We start from the raw sequence: 22440 nt of genomic DNA on the forward strand, positions 1-22440 counted from the left end.
ATCACAAAGACTCCAGAGGCAGTTAAGATGAAAAAAATAGCAAAAAATTACATAAAAATTGTCTAATAGACTATATCACAAGTTATATTGAACTATTTTGGACTACTTTTATAGTAGTTTTTGTCCATAAAGCAGCATAAAAATCATATAGGTTTGGAACGACATAACAGTGAGTAAATGATGACAGAATTTCAATATATTAATAAGCACCATAGTGTATAAGAAGTGTATCTGAAAAATGTAAATATCACAGGTTGGACTGCCATAAAAATATTCTGTGGCCTTTCAGGAGAAATTCTTTTTCAAACCTGTCATAATAAGCTGTTGACCTAGCAGCGAGTGAAGACACCTAGCTATTCATCACTAAATCGCTGTTTAAATGTGAAAATTACAGGCCTTTTCTCACACCGACCCCGTTCAGGAAAGCATCTATTATAATTCAATTAAATACGTCACGACAGAGCCAAACGTCACTTACACACAACTGAGGCAGGCTTATAAATTCAACCATGTTACATCACTTGAGAACCATGAAATCCATCAATCACGACGATTTGCTGTGTGTTCACGTGTGGATAATCTTGGGAAATTAGATGATGTTCAGTCGCGTTAATTGTTTGTCATTTAAGCTGAGACCTGCCCTCCCTTTCCTTCGCAGGTCACGCAGTATAGCAGCCGGAGAGATTTACAGAGACGTCCGGAGCATCTATTGAAGACCTGTAGCCCTTGTCAAGCTAGCGTAATGTGCAGCGGTTAGCTGAACGCCTGCTGTCCTGTGCACTCAATAACTCACAGCTATTCTAGGGAATTATGTTTCAGACTTTCCTAATGAATAAACAACCCTGTTTGAAAACAAAAGACTGAACATGAGGGATATTAAAGGGATTGTTCACCCAAAAAATGAATATTTTGCCATCATTTACTCACCCTCATTTAGTTTTAAACTCCGTATGACTTCTTTCTTTCTTCCATGAAACACAAAATATATATATTTTTTAAATCATGGTTTTTATTTTCCATAGAACGAAAGCCTAAAGTGAACTATAAAGCTACAAAAACCATAAGTAGTCATGCACAATATTTCGAAAACAATTGTTTGAAAACAAAAGACTGAACATTAGGGATATTAAAGGGATTGTTCACCCAAAAATGAATGTTTTGCCATCATTGACTCGCCCTCATTTCATTTTAAACTCCTTATGACTTCTTTCTTTCTTCCATGAAACACAAAATATATATATATATTTTTAAAATCATGGTGTTAATTTTCCACGAAAAGTCTAAAGTGAACTATAAAGCTACAAAAACCAACCTAAAAGTAGTCACGCACAAATATTTCAAGTCTTTAGAAGCTTCATGTAAGAAAAAGACAGAAATTAAAGTTGTTTTACTCCGCTGCAGCTTTCAAATGTCATTTACATATGCACATTTTAAAACTTTGGGGTGTCAAGATGCTTTGTAACATGTGTGATGCCACACACACAATTGGTTTATCCATGTTTTGCAACCAAAAGTGTCATGGTTTGAAAACTCAACATTTCGGAAAATGAGTGAATTCAGTAAATATCATTAAAGTTGACTTATATATAAGCATATATATGACTTTGATTAGCTTTTGAAGATAGTGCACAAGTTGTATGGACTACTTTATGGTGTTTAGAAAGAAGAAAGTCAAACGGTTCGGAAGTGAAATGAGGATAAATAAATATGAAATGAATTTTCACTATGGGGAAAACTGTCCCTTTAAACACAAAAGAAAAGACCATTAAACATTCATGAACACACTCACACACAGGCTAACACATGTCCGAACACATATGCATGTGCTGACATACATACATAATATTAGTCCTGGTACCATATCTCCAGCGGTCCCCTGAGGTCCTAAAATGTGGCATGTTTAAACCAGCTGAGACCGCACACAAGGCAATGTTCAGCCATATAAAACAGAACGTCACAAAACAGCAGATCAGTGCAGAACGCTGAGGGAGGGGGGGTAATATCCTGCAGCGGGGCTGAAATATAGTGTGACAGAATGAACAACTGTCTGACAGGGTCTGGAGACAGACAGGTGAAGAGAGAGAGAGAGAGACGAGAACAGACAAGAAGCTGAACTCTGGGACATTTACACTGCTTAAAGAGACCTATTATTACCACACACTAAAGCAGGTCAAGTATGAATAAAGCATCTCAGAGAAAGGGAACTGACCCGGTGTAGTCTGAGATTTTTCTCGAAGAATATAATGCTTTTGTAGCACTTAAAAAACACGGTTCACCCAAAAATGCATGACTTAGTTTCTTGCATGGAATATAAAATTATGTTTTTGAGAATGGTGAATGACTGACATTGCTCTTTTCCCAACAATGAAAATGAACTAACTCGCATGATGCCTTTGTAGAAGAAACAGACAAAAATTCAAGTATTGATGTTAAGTATTGATGTGAAACCTATGAGACTTACACAAAAACGCAAATAAAATGTATGAGTTGTGGCGAAAACTCTTAGCAAAGCTATCATATGGCTTCAAAAACACTGTGAAAAAGAAAACTAGATCCATTTTTATGGTGCTTCTTTTGTCATTTTTGTAGCTTTACAGTCTGTAGTCGCCGTATGTGTTGATTTTTATGGAAAAGAGCAGCGTGAACATTCTGCTAAAATTCTCTTTTCCTGTTATAGAGCTTCTGTGGCCCCGTCCCTTTATAGCACTGCGCTTGCTGTCTTTTGTCTTCAAGTTTGTATTTCCACATCAGCGATCTTACGTATTTCTAAATTAACTGCCCGTTTTAAAATCTTCCCGGTCTACTGACATTTGTTAAGACATCTGCTTTAAAAATGACAACGCTCGTGATAACTTTCGTTAACTCTACAATAATTAAATCCACTTCAACAGCGAATTACTCTTTGACAGCGATGCCATAGAAATATACAGAGTTCAAAGACAATCTTCTAAAGATGGCGGCGCGCTTGTTTTTCTGTCTATCCTGAAGAAAGAAAGTCATACGGGTTTGGAACGACATGAGGGTGAGCGAATCATTTTCATTTTTGGGTGAACCTTACTTAAACAATTTTGTTTTGTAATTACTTAGACAAGACTGATGCATGCAAATACAGGAAAAAAGGCATGCACAGGACAGACCCACACAGGAAGTGACTTACAGGAAGGATTTAACGTCCAGGCCTCGTTTCGTTATCTGACCCATCATGTGATCCACGCTGCCAGGGTTCCCATGAGAGGCACCTCCTGACCTATGGCGGGATGCTCCTGCCGGGCCGCCCCTGGAGTTCTTCGAGCCGGTCCCGGTCCCTCCTCCAGGCCCCGCGCCACCGCCCCCTCCTATACCCGGCTGGGTGTGCAGCTGACCCAAACTCTGGGAGTTAGGAGGCCTGTTGATCAAATGCGGGGCCGGAGCCTGGATCAAGGGTTGCTGGAGGCTCTGCTGACGTAACAAGGTGCGAGGCCGAGGTATCGCCCCCATCGCTGGGATTTGGTCCAAGGTCTCGGTCGAGGAGAGGGTGTGGTCGGACAAACTGTGCGGGCAGAGCAGGAGGGAGGGCAAGGAGCGAGACGAGGAAGAGAGGGAGCGACAGAGGGAGGGGCGAGGAAGAAGGAGGAGAGAAGGCGGGACAAGAACAAAAGGGCGGGGTTGAGGAGGAGAATCCGAAGAGGATTTGTAAGAAGTCGAAGGAGGATCAGAGGACGCAGAGGGGCATGAAGAAAGAGGAGACGAGAAGTTGAAGGGAATAAGTTCCGAATCCGGGTGGAGGAGAGTCAGGGAGTTGGTTAGGGATTGAAGAGGTGAGAATGGAGACATGGGAGAGGACGAGAGGTTTAGGGAAGGATGGGGGCAGAAGGGAATGGCGAGAGAGGAAAAGGACAATGAAAAGATAGTGTCGTCAGATGGATAAGGGGGTAGAGGAGAGGAAGGAGGAGGAGGAGGAGGAGGAGGAGTGCGAGATGTAGGTGGGGATAGGAGGAGAAGGAGAAAGAAGGAGAGAAGCATCAGACAGAGGCAGTAGCCACTGTAACACAGGTAGCAGAAGAGACCGCAGCCGCCCTGGTCTGTGTGTCCGTTTCCGGCCCGAGAGAGACTTCCTTGAGCGAACGACGAGCGGCGAGAGTGTGTGTGTGTGTGCGTCTGCACGGCCTGCTTGCGTGCCGCTCCTGTGCGTGCCTGACTGGATCGCGGCGTGTGTCGGGTCTGCCCTGAACGGCCATGCGCATGTGTGTGTCGCGGCGTGTGTGGCGTCAGTCGGCTGCCACCGGTTCTTGCGGGAGACTGTTTTTTGGTCTGTTGAGAGCCTCCCATCTCGGTCTACTCCTCGCACATGCCTCTCCTCACCTCTCTTCTCTTAACTTTGCCCATCGTTTCTTGCGACACTCGTTTTAAGTAACACCACGGCCCCCTGAGTTTCTTCAACAGCCAACCAACTACGCTAGATCATCCGTCATTCTTTAGTCCTCTCCTCCCCTCCCTCAGCAATTACATCCCTTTGTTTCTATCATTAGCCCTGTTTCACTTTAATCTAAAAAGTGTGTCAAATTCACCTCTGAAACTTTGCAGTGAGTTTCACCTGAGCTGCACTCATGATTCCTGCATTTTCTGGCTATTCATCCTCATTTCAGCTTGTCTAATCCCAGCTGAATTTTACCTTAGGGTACAACAGCTTGTCCCTGGGGTATTAGCCTTAAAGCAGGGGTGTTCGAAACTTCCCCTGGAGGGCCACCGTCCTGCTAAGTTCAGCTTCAGCCTCAATTAAACACACCTGAACCAACTAATTAAAGCATATTAGGCATACTAGAAACTTTCAGGCAAGTTCAAGATGTGGAGACTTGGCCCCTCCAGAAGCGGGGTTGGACACCCCTGCCTTAAAGGGACATCTTTGAATCTTATTTAGCCCTAAAAGGTTCAAAGTAATACCTTAAGAGTACATTTTACTATTCTAAGATAATAATATGCACCTTTTAAGGGTAGATAAGTGACAAGTGTCAAGCTGATGTGCCCCTAAAGATACTGTCTATCAGTGAATATTTGAAAAAAGTCATTAAATATAACATTTCAGAGTGATTTGGAGTTTATGGGACGTATAACAAACTTGCTCCAGTGGAGGAAAACCATCTTAATACTGAAGTCAGCATGAAAGGGCATTCACATTGCATTTTACTTGTGTAATATGACATATGTTTCTGTCAGGTTATGTAATGAGGAGATACTGCCTTCAAATACAAAGTGATCTTAGTTGCAAAAAGAGAGGCATTTGAGAATTGTTCATTTCCCAGCAACCACAGGAGACCTTTTAAATGGTTCTGCATCATAATGAAGAGCCAAAGATGCACGTTAGGCGTGAAATTGATGCACAAACCTGTGACCGTATACACTGACTAAACGAGCATATTCTTGCACAGTTTACAGCTATTATGCTTTAACAGGACACAAAGGAATACAAACTAAAGTACAACTTATTGTAAACAATCATTTGTTTTTGCCAAGATTTTGATTTTACATGCCACCAATTTGAAAGGTAGAATCAAAATGAAAATGAAAATCAATGGTAGTATAGTAGTACCTCTCACTGGTAAAGAGGCTCGTATTGCTATTGATTAAAGTGTCAGATGACCATGATGCAATATCAGAATCAGGGCTTGACAGAGTAGCAAGTGGTTTTCCAAAGATACAAGCCACTTAGCATTGTCACTGGCCACAGTTTTGACATCGATACCGTGGGGGAAAAACTGCCATATAGATATTTTTAATATTATCTCATAATTTGGTTTATTAGGCCGCTGTCACTTTAAGACCTGACACACGGATCCATTATATTGATACACATGCGTTTTCTTTCCCAACTGCTTATGTTCACTTAAAACATGACTGTGTTTACGTGAATACTCCAGCATTTTGACATTATTTTGTGTGTATTTGACTGTTTAAGCGCAATAAGCAGCGAAAAATAACTCAATTTAGTCCTTAGATGTGGCTTTATGTGCCGCACTTTGGGTGTGAGCACTAAATCTGCGGGAATGAGTCAAATTATGAACAATCCCACGCTGAAATTCAAGCCCTTTAACAGCAACAATATTCATCCGGAGCAAATTAAGCGAGTGAGTGAGGAGAGGCGGGAGAGAGTCACTCGCTGTCAGAGAGAGAGAGAGAGCAGCTGGTATCCTGCATCTATTCTGTGGAAAATGAGTATTCAGATATTTCAGTATCGATATGTATCGAAAAATCTATATTTTTGACAACAATACATTGCACTTAGTTTATTATTTCAGGTGCCTTTTTAAAAGACTTTTGGTGGTCGGGTGATTGGTTGGTGGGTGTTAATGTCAAGCCCTGATCTGAATACACTGCAGGTGTGGCAGGGTGGGTGGTACACATGGACAAAACTGTTTACAGTGAATGCTTTTGTTTTAAAATGTAGCAAACAACAAGATGGAAATGATAGAAACAGTCTAATCTAAACCTGAACTAGCATGTTCAAAAAGTTGAAAGAATCCTGCCATTTTAAAGGGTTCGTCGGATTTCAAAAAGCAAAAGTAAGAAATAAAATCACATGGCTTGAAGGCAGCATACTGCCATTATTGAGTCATTTTGACCTGGATGTGAAGAATGAAGGTCAAGTTCACCATTTAGAGCATCCCATTGGTTCCGCTTCAAATCAATCCTAATTTATTATTGCTGTAACCTTTATCACATTCACCGGCATTAAATTACTGCATTAACTACGACGGTAGCCTAAAACAATGACATTATCTTCTTATTCATTATCTAATATTACTGTTTTTCTCCTTCACTCTGCATGCACTGCAGGACCAGGAGCATGTATTAATAATGTAAAGCGGGTCAAATTTGATTTCATGTTGAGCTGGCATAAGGCTGAACTGGTTAAGCTGGTAAAGGGCATCAGGTAGTTGCAGGACAAACACCAGGGAGCAAAACAAGCCGTAGTGGAGAACAAGATGAGGACAAGAAAGAGAGAGACAGGGAAAAGAGGACGTGAGACACAACACAAGAGACAGACACATATAGCGGCCTGAAAATAGAATCCAATTACTGACGGAGAAAAACGGAGGGCGTGTTGAGAGAGAGAGAGAGAGAGAGAACGAGAGAAGAACGAGGACTGGTGGTATGGATGGAGTGAGAGAAGAGAGATGTGAGACGGAGAGAGAATATGTGAGGTGCTGGAGGAGAGGAGGTGTTAGCTAAGGGTGTGAAGAAAACTTAAATTGAGCCGCTGTGTTTGTGTGTGTGTGTGTGTGTGTGTGTGTGTGTGTGTGAACGTCTACACTCAAGCGGCACAGATTCAGTAGTGTTGTAGCAGCTCTGGGTTTGTTTTGGTGAGGTTGTGTTTTAGAGATATTTTGTGAGGTTTGGTTCCTTATTCATTTCTTCATCTGTTCATTCCCCTGGTGTTTCTTGTTCAGCAAGAAATCAAAATTGTCCAAACTTGTGCAGAACATGTTTCCTGGTCTTACGTCATTGGTGGTACATCTCTGAAATATTATTTTAGATACGCTTTGAACAATCCAGCCAATTCATGATGGATAAAATAACCCATAAGGCATTTTTGCCATTATATCTTTCAAATAATATGCTATATATGATGTAAACAGCACAGCTAAATGAAATATGAGTTTCAAATATGAAAATATATTTCTTGTAAACCTTTAAATACCAAAATTTATCAGTAGCACTTCAATGCAGTACACGAGATCCAGGGGGCGGAGTTGGATCCAGATATAAGGGGTGGAGATTGGTAGATTTAGGGGTGGGTTTAGGGATTAAGGGGTGGAGATTGGTAGGTTTAGGGGTGGGTTTAGGGATTAAGGGGTGGAGATGGGTAGGTTTAGGGGTGGGTTTAGGGATCAGGTGGTGGAGATGGGTAGGTTTTGGTATATGTAAGGTGGGAGGAGTTGGATCTGGATCCGACTCCTCCCCCTGGATTTCATGTTCTGCAGTAAAGGACCATCTCAAATTTATAACAAAATGTATTTCAGTGGGCAGGAAAATACATTTCTAGTCATAAAATATTTTTTTATTAAATGCCACATATAGACAATATAAATATATAAAATATGATGAAAAAGAAATAACTAAAACTTATCGAACATACATTTGTGTAAATATATTTTCAATATATATATATTTATTAAATATATATTTTATAATAAATACAGTATATTTATCATAAAATAAAATATTTTATAATATATATAAATGTACTATTAAAATATATTTAATAATAAATACAGTATATTTACAATAAAATTATATATTTTATAATATATATATATATATATTATTAAAATATATAATAAATATATACATATATAATATAAATGAATATATATAATCTATAAAATATATTTAAATAATATGATTAAATATAAATTATCAAAAATACATTTATGTAAACATATTTTAAAATTTATATCAGCAATATATTTTTGTATATTTTAAAATATATTTAAAAACATGATATCTGATCATTTATTTATTGCTGTATGGGAAGTCCCACCCTACTTCTCTGACTGAATACCATTTTACTCAGAAATACACTGATTATGGAAGTAAAATGAATCAGTTTGGGTTCTCTAAACTTTCTCTTAGCAATGTAATGAAATTCCCTCCTCTCTCAGGATTCATTTCACACTGCTGACAGACACACATTACGATTCACTGAAATATTAAGCACATTTATAGGACGTTTATAGGTCGCATTAATATTTTGTGCTACACGATTTCACTAGCTGGCGATTAATACGGAAAACTGGTGTTTAACATCCTCCAGCCGTCACTCATGTCACCGAAACGGCTCTATAAAACTGTAACTGTGCGCCGATAGTTTGAGAAATCTGGTCCTCAGGAAGTCATCAGACAAATTATGGAAGTTTGTCATGGGAGCGCATCATATTTTCTCATCTGATTGAGATTACAGTCTATTACACAGCTCACTGGAACACACTCGTAAAACTAAAGGTTCCAAAAGAAGGTTTTCACAGTGATGTCATAGAAGAGCCATTTTTGGTGAACATTCTTAAAAGAAACATTTGAGTTCTTAGTGTGAAGAACATTTTAATAATCTAAATCTTTTTTTTTTTTTACTACAGAGAACCTTTTGTGGAATGGAATGTTCCATGGATGTTAAAGATTCTTCATGGAACCATCGATGCCAGTAAAGAACCTTTATTTTTAATTGTACTTGATTCTAATTAATTCTTGATTCTGATAAACTGGAACTTTCTGCAGTCAAATACACTTAATGATAAACATTATAATGGCTGTTAACTTCATGTATCATATTGCAGATTCTTTTTCTTCAAAAAATACACTCTCAGAAAAAAAGGTACAAAAGCTGTCGCTGGGACAGTACCCTTCAAAAAGGTTCTAAAATGTACCATTTAGGTACTAATATGTACACTTTTGGAACTAATATGTACACTTTTGGTACCAGTATGTACCTTTGAGGGACTAATATGCACTCTTTAGGTACAAAAGTGTACCTTTTGAAAAGGTACCACCACAGTGACAGCTTTTGTACCTTTTATTCTGAGAGTGTAATGCTGTAATGCTGTTTGGAGTGAAATACACCATCTGGAACTGATTGGATTGTGAACGGTGAGCATTACCAGAGGGAAAAAGAAATTGACCACTTATGAAAAAAATATCTATTTATATAATATTCCAGCTGCAGGAATGAAAGTCCTGTCTTTCAGTTAAAAGAGCCAATCACTTTGTTTTAAAGAGATTTAAGCTTTGGTTTTAGCTAGTTTAAAAAAAAAAATTGTGCTATTTTTAAAAAAAATTGAGAAAAAACAGTAATATTGAGAAATTTTATTACAATTTATGTAATTCTATGTAAATATATGTTAAAATATCATTTATATCTGTGATCAAAGCTGAATTTTCAGCATCATTACCCCAGTCTTCAGTGTCACATGATCCTTCAGAAATCATTCTGATATGATGATTTGCTGCTCATTTACGATTATTATTATCAATGTTGAAAACATCATATTTTTGTGGAAACTGTGAAAAATACTTTCTTTGATGATTAGGATGTTCAAAAGAACAGCGTTTATTCGAAACAGAAATACGAAAGATTAAGAAGGCCTTTGTTTTTACTTGAAATAATATGCACAGATGAATCGTTCACAATAATACGTGCATTGAGTAAATTCTGAATCAATGTCAACATTAAACTCAATATTTCCAGTGCATTAATATGTTAAGTAGCCATATAACAAGCCAGGTCACGTACAGTCAGCCAGTCTGTAATATCGCAAAATAACCTCCTTCATGCTCATACAAGACCCTTCTGCTCTGCGGTTATATTTATTATCCCTCACATTTCATATTCGCCGGCTGAATCAGGTGCATGATATCAGCAATTACGCCGTCTTTTGAGTCATTGCGGGTGTTGTGTTTTATAATGGACTGAAATGAGCGATCGTCGCTTCTAAGTGCGTCTAAGTGTGTGTGAGTCAGTCGTACGGATTCTGCTATTATTAGACAGCAGGGCGGCCTGAAATCTCAGCAAAGTGCAGACCCACACAAAAGGCATTTTTAACTTTCTTAAACATCTCACACACACACACACACGCACTCTCGTCTCCAGTGGGCTCGACTCACTTGCCGTTCTTGAAGTCTCCTGACTGCAGGCGGCTTTGCACCGTCTGCCACCTGCCGGCTTTAATGCCCCCCGTCATCATGTTCCTCACACTGTCGCTGCGGGACGGCCCCCCTCCGTCCCCAAATACACCCCCCACGGACCCTCTCTGCCCCCCGGGCACCGCCCCACTGAGGGGTCCGCCAGAGAGAGAGAAAAAGGAGGAAAAGGACAAACATTGGGAGAGAAGAAACGGTTACAGGATTGGATAAATAACAATGATTTATCCCGTGAGAGTGTAACATGCGTTTGACCTCACAGCGAGCTACAAGACACAACACAAGTCACCCTGGGCTTTTAAAGATGCAGTGCCGAGTGCAGATCCTCCTATAGGGGGCGCAGCAGAGCCTTACGAAGGGATTTACATTGCAACGGCCCTGAGGCTTCACACAACCACATCTGCTCTCCCGGTGACATGCGTCGCATTAATGACACCCGTAAATGATGCAGACTTCATAAAGACAAAGGGTCACTTTTTGTCATCGGCGTTTCATAATGGTGGACCTGGTGAAAGTCATCATGCAGTTATCAGGAGATTTAAGGAACACCGCCGCACTCAAACACTCACAATACGACATCAACACGACTACAACATCAACAACAGCAGGATAAGAGCGAAGAGCTTTCAGTGACAAAGCTGACCGCCGCAGACTGAAACAAAACCAGGTGAGGAATCAGATTTCAGAGAGAAAAACTATATATATATAGGCATATATTCTCTATACTACAATCATTATTTTCAAGTTATGGCCAATAACTGACCGAACTGATGATAATATTAATAATATTTTATATATTTATCGGTGATGCACGTCATTCAAATTCTGAAGACTCTATTTATTCTCATGTTATGGTCAATAACTGATATTATATAGCGAATACCGTCCCGGGTCGATAAAGACCCGAGTTATGCGTTTAAGGGGGAATTTAGGCATTGCAACATTATAATGTGTACAGTATGAAAAACTGGATATTATTTTTGAGATTTGCTAAAGATTACGTTTAAATTATTAGTGTAACTAAGTGCTTGTTAGTTGAAGACAAATGGCCCAAAAAATTTGCATGCACAATTAAATATCCAAGTTCAGCCTATATTTACCAATTAAAACTCGGTAACACTTTATTTTAAGGTGACGTAGTTACTACATGTACTTACTATAGTAATAACAGTAAATTATGCATAATTACTAACCCTAAACCAAACCCTATAGCAAGTACATGTAGTTAATTAATATTACTCAGTTCGGTAACACTTTATTTTACAGTGTACATATGTTATATGTACTTACCATAGTAATAACAGTAAATTATGCATAATTACATGCAACTAATCCTCAACCAAATCCTAATCCTACCCTAACCCTATAGTAAGTACATGTAGTTCATTAATATTACTCAGTACTTACATATATTAAGTACACTGTAATGACACCTTAAAATAAAGTGTAACCCTCAGTTCTTATTTGAGTAAGTACAATGTAACCGTCACCTTAAAATAAAGTACAACCAAATCCTCTACAGTATATATTTAGAGCCAATAAGTGATCTAAGCATCTAACATTTCTATACAACATGACTATAACGAAAGACATAAGTGAGAAAGTGTGTGTTCCAGGGGTGTTTTGCTTGAATCTGCGGCGTGCGTCTGAAACAGCAGAGCTTTAGTGCATTCACCCACACCGCTTTAATCCAGCAGGTCCACAGAGAAAGGACAACTGAATCACCCGAGCCATTACGTGTTTACTTCACTTTTCATTGTCTAGACGGGCCGGCCCATCTGATTCTGAACCCCTCTGAGCGACCGCCGCTGGTTTTGATGGACAAGCATGTTTAAACCATTTCTTTCTGTTAGCGAGACCTGTCTGGATTAGGCCGGTGAGGGTTTACCGCTGCGAAGAGTCAGGAGCCCGAGAAAGGTCAAAGCACGGGGCAAAACGGGGGTTACCACACCACAACCAGACTGCAACGGTCAACCCTCGACGGGAGCCTACGGCAATGAGGGTTCGACACCGTTCAAGAGCGCCTTTTGGTTTGATTGTTTGTTTCTTTACTGTTATTGTTGCTGTTCGCTGGATAGCTGAAGCTGGAGGGTTGTCCGTCTCCATGGTAACACCCCATGGGGGGAGGAGGGGGGAGGGGAGGGGGTGAAAGGTTAAAGGTCATATGCTGAGAAGAGACAAGCAGGGCTGTAGGGAGTGAGGGACATTTAGGGTCCAATCTTGCAATTTTGGGGGTGAAACAAAACATTTGAATGATTTGAATGTCAGGCTGTTGCTATGAGTAGCAAACTGTCCACTATATTGATAATGTCCCTGCAGTCCTGCAAAGCTTAGTCAAGAGTAAAATCTGCATAATGACTTTCATTCATATCACAAGGTTAAACGTGAAGCGTGCAATTTCTGTCATGAGCGTCTCCACAGAACAGATTGGACTTCCGTTTGGTGCCGAAACTATTAAACATGTTTTTTTGTTAACTGAAACAAAACTGAAATGAAAGCAATTATAGAAATGATTTTTTTTGCATTGAAATTTTGCCTTGCCAACTGAAATAAAAAAAGTTTAAGTTAAGATACTAAAAACAAAAACTTAAATAAATTATATATATATATAAACATAGCAAATTGATTAAGACTTAAATTAAAATTAAATCTGAACATATAAATAGAAAAGCTACTTCAAAATATCAATAAATACTATAAAAGCATATAAAAACAGTAAAATAACAGATTTATGGATGATATCAATAAGATTTATAGAAGATAACCAATTAATAGGCAATATTGTAAGTAAACTATTTTGTTAAAGAAGTTAAAATTAATTAAGTACATTTAAATATCACAGCAACATTAAAAATTACCAGAATGAAATATGATAAATATTCCTTTTGAAATGTGTTATAGAAAAAAGTCACAAATATTAAGCGGTTAAACGATGAATTATATACTTAAAAATCTCAAAATAAGTTGAAAAATATTAGTAACGGCAGAAATTGACAAAGTTATATAAATAAACTATATAAACATATATTAATAGAATTTAAGTTGGAATGACTTAAACATCCAAGTTGATTGTACTTGAAAATTTAAGTCAGCAACTTTCTCTTTGACAGTGATACACATAACTGATATGGTTTGGATATAATGTGCATATCTCTATAGGAGCAGAAATTACACACTTCATCTTTCACGTATTTTGTCTTTATCTTGTCATTTCGTCTGGTGTAATGGTACTGTACTATCCCGACCACATCACAATCAGATGAAGGATACTGTGAGTTTGGCATTATGAGTTTATAGCCATATCCTTTTGGAAAAGTGTGTTAGCGTACGGGATGCGTCCTCATCATTACAGCCCTGCCAGGGGTCGGGGATAGATGTTGGGTAACAGGTGAGATGCGGTACAGTAAAATATGGGTTGTGTTAGTCTAAGCCCACAGTCCGCTCACTAACCGTCTGACACACACTGCACCGAAACACAACCAATGATAACAGAACATTTGTTTTTAATAGGCTTTATGCCTGTATGTTTGGTTCGCTTTATGCAACTTCTAAAACGGTTTGCCAAACTGTAATATAAATATACTTAATTTATTATATATATTCTTAATACATTGTGAATTACTATATATATATATATATATATATATATAGTAACTCACAATGTAATGAATGTATATGATTATTATATATAAGTAAAACAAATTATATTACAGTTTGGCGACCCGTTTCAGAATATTATATATATTTTTTTTTTTAATTATATATAATATTCAAATTATATTGTAAGTTACTATAATATTAAATATTATATATATATATATATATATATAAATATATATAATATTATTTAATATTATTGTAACTTACAATAAGTTAATTTTTGTATATATATGTATATATTTTTTATTATATATAATATTCAAATCATATTGTAAGTTACTATAATATTAAATATATATATATATATATAATATTATTTGAATTATTGTAACTTACAATAAGTTAATTTATGTATATATATGTATATATTTTTTATTATATATAATATTCAAATTATATTGTAAGTTACTATAATATTAAATATATATATATATATAATATTATTTAATATTATTGTAACTTACAATAAGTTAATTTTTGTATATATATGTATATTTTATTATATATATTCAAATTATATTGTAAGTTACAATAATATTGTGAATATATATATATATATATATTCACACATACATAAACATAATAAAAACCATATAATATAATATTTAAAAAAAAAATCGATATAATACTTATTAATATTGAAGGGATTGGAAATATATTGATACAAAACTGTCTAGTAAACCGTTTTAGATTTTAGCCGTATAAATACATGCATCAGCGAGAGACTGTTGATGGATAAAGGAGACGATTATTAACAAAATAAAGACCAAATGATGCAAATGTGGTCAGAAAACATTCTTTCAGTTTTGCTTCTGGTTCTGTTCTGAATATTAAAACAAAACGCAACTTGCATTTTATCGACCGTATGAATCATTTTCTGGAACATTTAATTTCGACAAGCAATTGGTTATGCGTCAGCCAGACGGTGTTTTCCTGTCTAAGTGGGCGGCTCTTGACCTGGACGACAGACAGGACTCTCGGGTGCGCTGGGAAGGGTTTGGGTGTGGGTTAGGTGGGGTTCGGGTGAGGTATGAGTTGTGGGTCAGGGGTTTGGTGTCTCTTACCAGCCTGAACTGAGACTCACTTGAGTGAGAGGCGTGGATCTCCGTAAGGGGCATAAGGAGAAATGTTTAGTACAAACTCCTTGGGCGGGTATGAGCTCCAGTGCACTGAACTGCTGTCATTGTTATTCCAAAAGTCTCTGTCTAAATCACTGAAGAGACACACACACACACACACACACGTCAGTGGAACATGAGCGACCCATTTCATCCAGCAATCTGCGCACAGGCCGTCTCCGGGAATCTCCTCTTCTTCAGGACAGGAGGAGGGAGAGGAAGAAACTGTGAGGTGCATAAAGGGCTTTTATCATCAGACAGGGAAATAAAAACAGACCCAATGCATCCATAAAGCAAACCAGCAAGATTATACCTGAGTTCATTAGTTTATCAAAGATCAAAAGCGTAAGGGGAGAGAAAGAGAGAGACGGAAAGCATCACATGTTATTAAACATTCGTGGTGACAAACCATTAATGTGCTGTTAAGAAAAGAAACATTTGGGAGACAGCAGAGGTGAGAGGTCAGGAGAAATGGGTCGGGTGAACCTGGTATTGGGGGGGAAAAGGTCATTTATGGGGAGTTATTATTTCAACAACAGCTTCAGGAAAAAAAAAAACGCAAATCAGATTCCCACAAACACCTGCAAGCTTTAAATCCAGAGAAGTCATTAGTCTAAAACAGCAGCTGCAATGCCACGAAGCACAGCACACACTTCTCCGAGAATAACCGCCTCGTAAACAAGGAGACGTGTGATCACGGGAAGAGGAAAACAGCGGAAGCTCAAAGATCCCGCGCCCTCGTTCAGACGCGCTTCAGTCTAGACTGAGGAAACTTAATGGTGAATGAAATGAAAAGGAAATCTTGACTTTCAGGGAAAGTGGGAATTTTCCAGGAGGCTGACACATGGAAAAACAAAAACAGTCAAAGATTGCAGGAGGCATCTTTTAGTAACTATTTTAATTATTATTACTTAAATAATAATAATAAAACAACATTATATGTATGTATTACTGATAATATATCTTTTATTTTTTTTGCTGATATGGTATTTTTTATTATTTTTTAATAATATTATTTATTATTTTAATAATATTAATAAAACAACATTTTATATATATATATATATATATATATATATATATATATATATAGGGCTGTGGAAAGATTAATCGCGATTAATCGCATCCAAAATAAAAGTTTGTGTTTACATAATAAATGTGTGTGTACTGTGTATAATTATTTTGTAAATATAAATACACACACTTGCATGTATTTATTTAAGAAATATTTTCATGTATATACTGTATATATTAACATATAATTTAGATTATATATAAATGTAAATATTTGTATATATAAATAACACATTTTTCTTAAATATATACATGCAAGTGTGTGTATTTATATATACAAAATAATTATACACAGTACACACACATTTATTATGTAAACACAAACTTTTATTTTGGATGCGATTAATCTTTTCACAGCCCTAATATATATATATATATATATGGTATTTATGCTTCTGTACACAGATGATCTTCCTCTGATGATATCCTAAAATTATTTTGATAATTAATGATGCGTTATAATCATTCTAATCAACAACCCGATACTTGTCAATACGGTAAACGAATGAAACCCAGTGCTCCTAGTGCTTATTTTTTCATTAAAAAAAAATTATGTAACTTAATTGCCTCAAATAAATAAATAAATGTACAAATAAAAATTCTCTGGGCTATCATGCTGTTAATTTTTTCCCCCCAATATTACTTATGCATCCCATTAGCAAGTAAATTGATCAAAACAACACTGAATTTGATCATTTGAGTTGCTATGTTCATTTTAAACACATTTTTGAGCCTCTCTTTCTTCTTCTTCTGAAATGAATGATTTCCATAGGTTTAAAACACACGTATTTGTTGTCTATGGAGAAGCAGTGAAGTTTTCCTGTGATCGCAGCGCTGATTTCGTATAGCCAGGCTTCGCTCCAACACAACGATCTTAAAAAAACAAAAAAAACAAGCCCCAATGAACGAAATGAAAGTCCCTGCACCTACTTGATGGCTTTTTTCTCTCCTCTTCCTCTTCCTGAATCGGGAGACCCGACGGACTCCACTCCTGGTTTATTCCTCTTCCCCTGAAACACACACACAGAGAGAGAGAGAGAGAGAGAGAGAAAAAGAAAAGGTTATTCCCAGTTTCCTAATTAATCACAAGCTTCTCCACCTCCAACTTCTGTTCATCCAGCATTATTCCTTCTTCCCTCTCTCTTTCTCCTCCCTGATGCTTCGCTCTGATTGCTTAAATCACACGGTCCGTCTTAAGTCATCTCCATAGCAATTAAACCACACACAAGCCTCATATTTACATGGAAATAGCCAATTTTCGACAGGCTGGCGGAGAGCGTGTGGGAGAGACAGAGCGACAGAAAGTGTCTTCTGAGGAGTAGGTGTTATTGTGGAAACCCTTCATAGACGTCACCGCTGTCCGCCTCCCCGCGCCATAAACAACATGTTACAGGGAGTTTGTGACACAACCCACATTCAGTGTTAGATTTAAGGAGACACCGGCCAGAGTTACGCAGGTTATGTAATCAACTGTTGAATTTTCACTATAATACCTAAAAAGTTTTAATTTTTATTTTTTGTAATGAGCATTAATTAAGTTGAGGACTTTTAGAACTTTTGTTTTTTTTGTATTATGTAAATGCTGCATCAGAGATGCTTTACTGTAAATAGGCATGAATAATTTTATTTCAAGAAAAAAATTATTTAAATATGTAATTTTGGTGATCAAAGATGAGTTTTAAGGGATAAAATTATTGACTACAGGGGGACTTTAAATAAATGCAAGAAAAGAAGACCAATCAAAAAAAAAATCATATGCAAATATTGCTAAATTGAACAAATGTCCAACTGTAAACATTTTTGCTGCAATTAGTTATAACAATTTAAAATTTGTTGAGATAACTTAAATATCCAACTTAACTAAACTAAATTAAAGCTAAACTTAATATTTTAAGTCAAGCATGAACGCATACTTTTTTAAGTTGTAACAACACATTATTTCTTATTCTAATGTTGAATTTTAATTTATGATAAATAATAACAGCAATCATTGTTTTACAGTGTAAAAATGTTAATGAATTAATTAAATTCTTCTAATTAGCTTCTTCTGATACCTTAATACTATTTTAAAGCTCTAGACAAGGTTTTGACAAGCGACATTCAAAAGTAAAGTTAGTCTTAAGTTAGTCTTAGTTTCGTTTTTACTCATTTTATTTAGCTTTAATTAATTTTATTTCAATTTTAGTTTTTGTAATTTTAGTGCTTCAACTCAGTTAGTAGCCAAAGCAACCGTTCTAATTTCTGTTAAAGTTTTTTTTTTTATGTAAGTTTTCCATTTAATATTTATATTTAATATTAATTCGCCGATATTTCAATTAAGTTCTTGAGAACGGGTTCTTATCAGTTTAAAAAAAACAAAATAAAAATAAAAACACTAAAACCATATAATTTTTTATATGCAGGGTCCAAGAAAACTGGAATCGTTAGTGGAATCGGAACCAATAATGATAAACTCCTTATGATTTCCATCCCTAGTGATGTAACATAATGAATTGCATATTTAAGGAGCAGCACAATGGTGTAAAAAGGTATAATCTAAAAAGGTACAACACTAAAAAACTAGTAAAAATAAACAGGTACAATTCGTCATTTTGCTCTCATCCAGGACCCATCTGTGTGATTACAGCGGATACTCCTCAAATCAGGATCTGTCCCGCAGCGCTCGCTGTCTCATCCCATCTCATCGCTGCGATCCTGTCGGCTATCGTCTGAGGAGGCCTGCTGGCTCAGAGATGTTGGCTCTGGTTGGGCTAGTTCTGCCTGGCTCGTCTCTGAGGATGTGTCCGGGGGTGCCGGGGCGGATGAGAAGGGTCAGAGGTCAGGGGTATCATTAGCGCTGGCCAGGAGAAGTGCGCAACGAAGGGGCGGGAGTTTCGACAAGCTGCATGAATTGTGCTCAGCGATTGGCCGAGGCTCCAGGAAACTCCCTGAGCAAGAACAGGATCTGAACTCACTGAAGGTTTCGTCTTTTTCTAGATGTACCCAAGCACAGGGACATGGATTGCAAGAACAAATTAAAGTTCCATTCAAAAATGTTCACATTAGTAAAGTGAACAGTAAAAAATACAGTACCTTTATGTACCAAATCATATATATATTTACACACACACACACACACACACACACACAATCACTTTATTAGGTACACCTGTACAACTGCTCGTTAATGCAAAAATTAGCCAATCACATGGCAGCAACTGCATTTAGACATGAATACACGATCAAGACGATCTGCTGAAGTTCAAACTGAGCGTCAGAATGAGGAAGAAAAGGGATTTTGAACGTGTCATGGTTGTTGGTGCCAGACGGGCTGGTCTGAGTATTTCAGAAACTGCTGATCTACTGGGATTCAGAGTAGGAACAGAGGAAATATCCAGTGAGCTTCAGTTCTGTGGGAGAAAATGCTTTGTTGATGCTAAATGTCTGAGGAGAATGACCAGATTCAAGCTGATAGAAAGGCAACAGTAACTCAAATAAGCACTCGATACAAGAGAATCCCTGAGGACACAACACCTCGAACATTGAAGCAGAAGATCATCACTGAACACAGAAGAGCATCTCTGAACACAGAAGAGCATCTCTGAACACAGAAGAGCATCTCTGAACACAGAAGAGCATCTCTGAACACAGAAGAGCATCTCTGAACACAGAAGAGCATCTCTGAACACAGAAGAGCATCTCTGAACACAGAAGAGCATCTCTGAACACAGAAGAGCATCTCTGAACACAGAAGAGCATCTCTGAACACAGAAGAGCATCTCTGAGCACAGAAGAGCATCTCTGAGCACAGAAGAGCATCTCTGAACACAGAAGATTGTCTCTGAACACTGAAGAGCATCTCTGAACACAGAAGAGCATCTCTGAACACAGAAGATCGTCTCTGAACACTGAAGAGCATCTCTGAACACAGAAGAGCATCTCTGAACACAGAAGAGCATCTCTGAACACAGAAGAGCATCTCTGAACACAGAAGAGCATCTCTGAGCACAGAAGAGCATCTCTGAACACAGAAGATCGTCTCTGAACACTGAAGAGCATCTCTGAACACAGAAGAGCATCTCTGAACACAGAAGAGCATCTCTGAACACAGAAGATCGTCTCTGAACACTGAAGAGCATCTCTGAACACAGAAGAGCATCTCTGAGCACAGAAGAGCATCTCTGAACACAGAAGATCGTCTCTGAACACTGAAGAGCATCTCTGAACACAGAAGATCGTCTCTGAACACAGAAGATCGTCTCTGAACACTGAAGAGCATCTCTGAACACAGAAGATCGTCTCTGAACACAGAAGAGCATCTCTGAACACAGAAGATCGTCTCTGAACACTGAAGAGCATCTCTGAACACAGAAGATCGTCTCTGAACACAGAAGATCGTCTCTGAACACTGAAGAGCATCTCTGAACACAGAAGAGCATCTCTGAACACAGAAGATCGTCTCTGAACACAGAAGAGCATCTCTGAACACAGAAGATCGTCTCTGAACACTGAAGAGCATCTCTGAACACAGAAGATCGTCTCTGAGCACAGAAGAGCATCTCTGAACACAGAAGAGCATCTCTGAACACTGAAGAGCATCTCTGAACACAGAAGAGCGTCTCTGAGCACAGAAGAGCATCTCTGAACACTGAAGATCGTCTCTGAGCACAGAAGAGCATCTCTGAACACAGAAGAGCGTCTCTGAGCACAGAAGAGCATCTCTGAACACAGAAGATCGTCTCTGAGCACAGAAGAGCATCTCTGAACACTGAAGAGCATCTCTGAACACAGAAGAGCATCTCTGAACACAGAAGAGCATCTCTGAACACTGAAGAGCATCTCTGAACACAGAAGAGCATCTCTGAACACAGAAGAGCGTCTCTGAGCACAGAAGAGCATCTCTGAACACAGAAGATCGTCTCTGAGCACAGAAGAGCATCTCTGAACACTGAAGAGCATCTCTGAACACAGAAGAGCATCTCTGAACACAGAAGAGCATCTCTGAACACTGAAGAGCATCTCTGAACACTGAAGAGCATCTCTGAACACAGAAGAGCATCTCTGAGCACAGAAGAGCATCTCTGAACACAGAAGATCGTCTCTGAACACTGAAGAGCATCTCTGAACACTGAAGAGCATCTCTGAACACAGAAGAGCATCTCTGAACACAGAAGAGCATCTCTGAACACTGAAGAGCATCTCTGAACACAGAAGAGCATCTCTGAACACAGAAGAGCATCTCTGAACACTGAAGAGCATCTCTGAACACAGAAGAGCGTCTCTGAACACAGAAGATCGTCTCTGAGCACAGAAGAGCATCTCTGAACACAGAAGAGCATCTCTGAACACTGAAGAGCATCTCTGAACACTGAAGAGCGTCTCTGAACACAGAAGATCGTCTCTGAACACAGAAGATCGTCTCTGAACACAGAAGAGCGTCTCTGAACACAGAAGAGCATCTCTGAACACAGAAGAGCATCTCTGAACACAGAAGAGCATCTCTGAACACTGAAGAGCATCTCTGAACACAGAAGAGCGTCTCTGAACACAGAAGAGCATCTCTGAACACTGAAGAGCATCTCTGAACACAGAAGATCGTCTCTGAGCACAGAAGAGCATCTCTGAACACAGAAGAGCATCTCTGAACACTGAAGAGCATCTCTGAACACAGAAGAGCGTCTCTGAACACAGAAGATCGTCTCTGAGCACAGAAGAGCATCTCTGAACACAGAAGAGCATCTCTGAACACTGAAGGGCATCTCTGAACACTGAAGAGCGTCTCTGAGCACAGAAGAGCATCTCTGAACACAGAAGATCGTCTCTGAACACAGAAGAGCATCTCTGAACACAGAAGAGCATCTCTGAACACTGAAGAGCATCTCTGAACACAGAAGAGCGTCTCTGAACACAGAAGAGCATCTCTGAACACTGAAGAGCATCT

At 38.1% G+C, this 22440-nt stretch overlaps 1 protein-coding gene across 3 annotated transcripts in view; it reads right to left on the bottom strand.

Moving 5' to 3' along the window:
- The window catches only part of syt7a (synaptotagmin VIIa), a 129862-nt gene that overhangs the window by 29789 nt on the left and 77633 nt on the right, over positions 1-22440 (bottom strand). The window contains exons 3-5 of one of the 3 annotated variants that reach the window (XM_084397336.1): positions 17451-17530; positions 10633-10800; positions 3158-3529 (exon numbers count right to left, since the gene is read on the bottom strand). In XM_084397336.1, the coding sequence (XP_084253462.1) occupies positions 3158-3529; positions 10633-10800; positions 17451-17530 (620 nt within the window). Of the gene's footprint in view, positions 1-3157; positions 3530-10632; positions 10837-15412; positions 15542-17450; positions 17531-22440 lie in introns of those variants that run through there. The other 2 variants (XM_084397338.1, XM_084397337.1) reach the window with 2 other exon arrangements.

Source organism: Rutilus rutilus (assembly GCF_951802725.1).
Source record: "Rutilus rutilus genome assembly, chromosome: 23".
Taxonomy (NCBI): Eukaryota; Metazoa; Chordata; class Actinopteri; order Cypriniformes; family Leuciscidae; genus Rutilus; species Rutilus rutilus.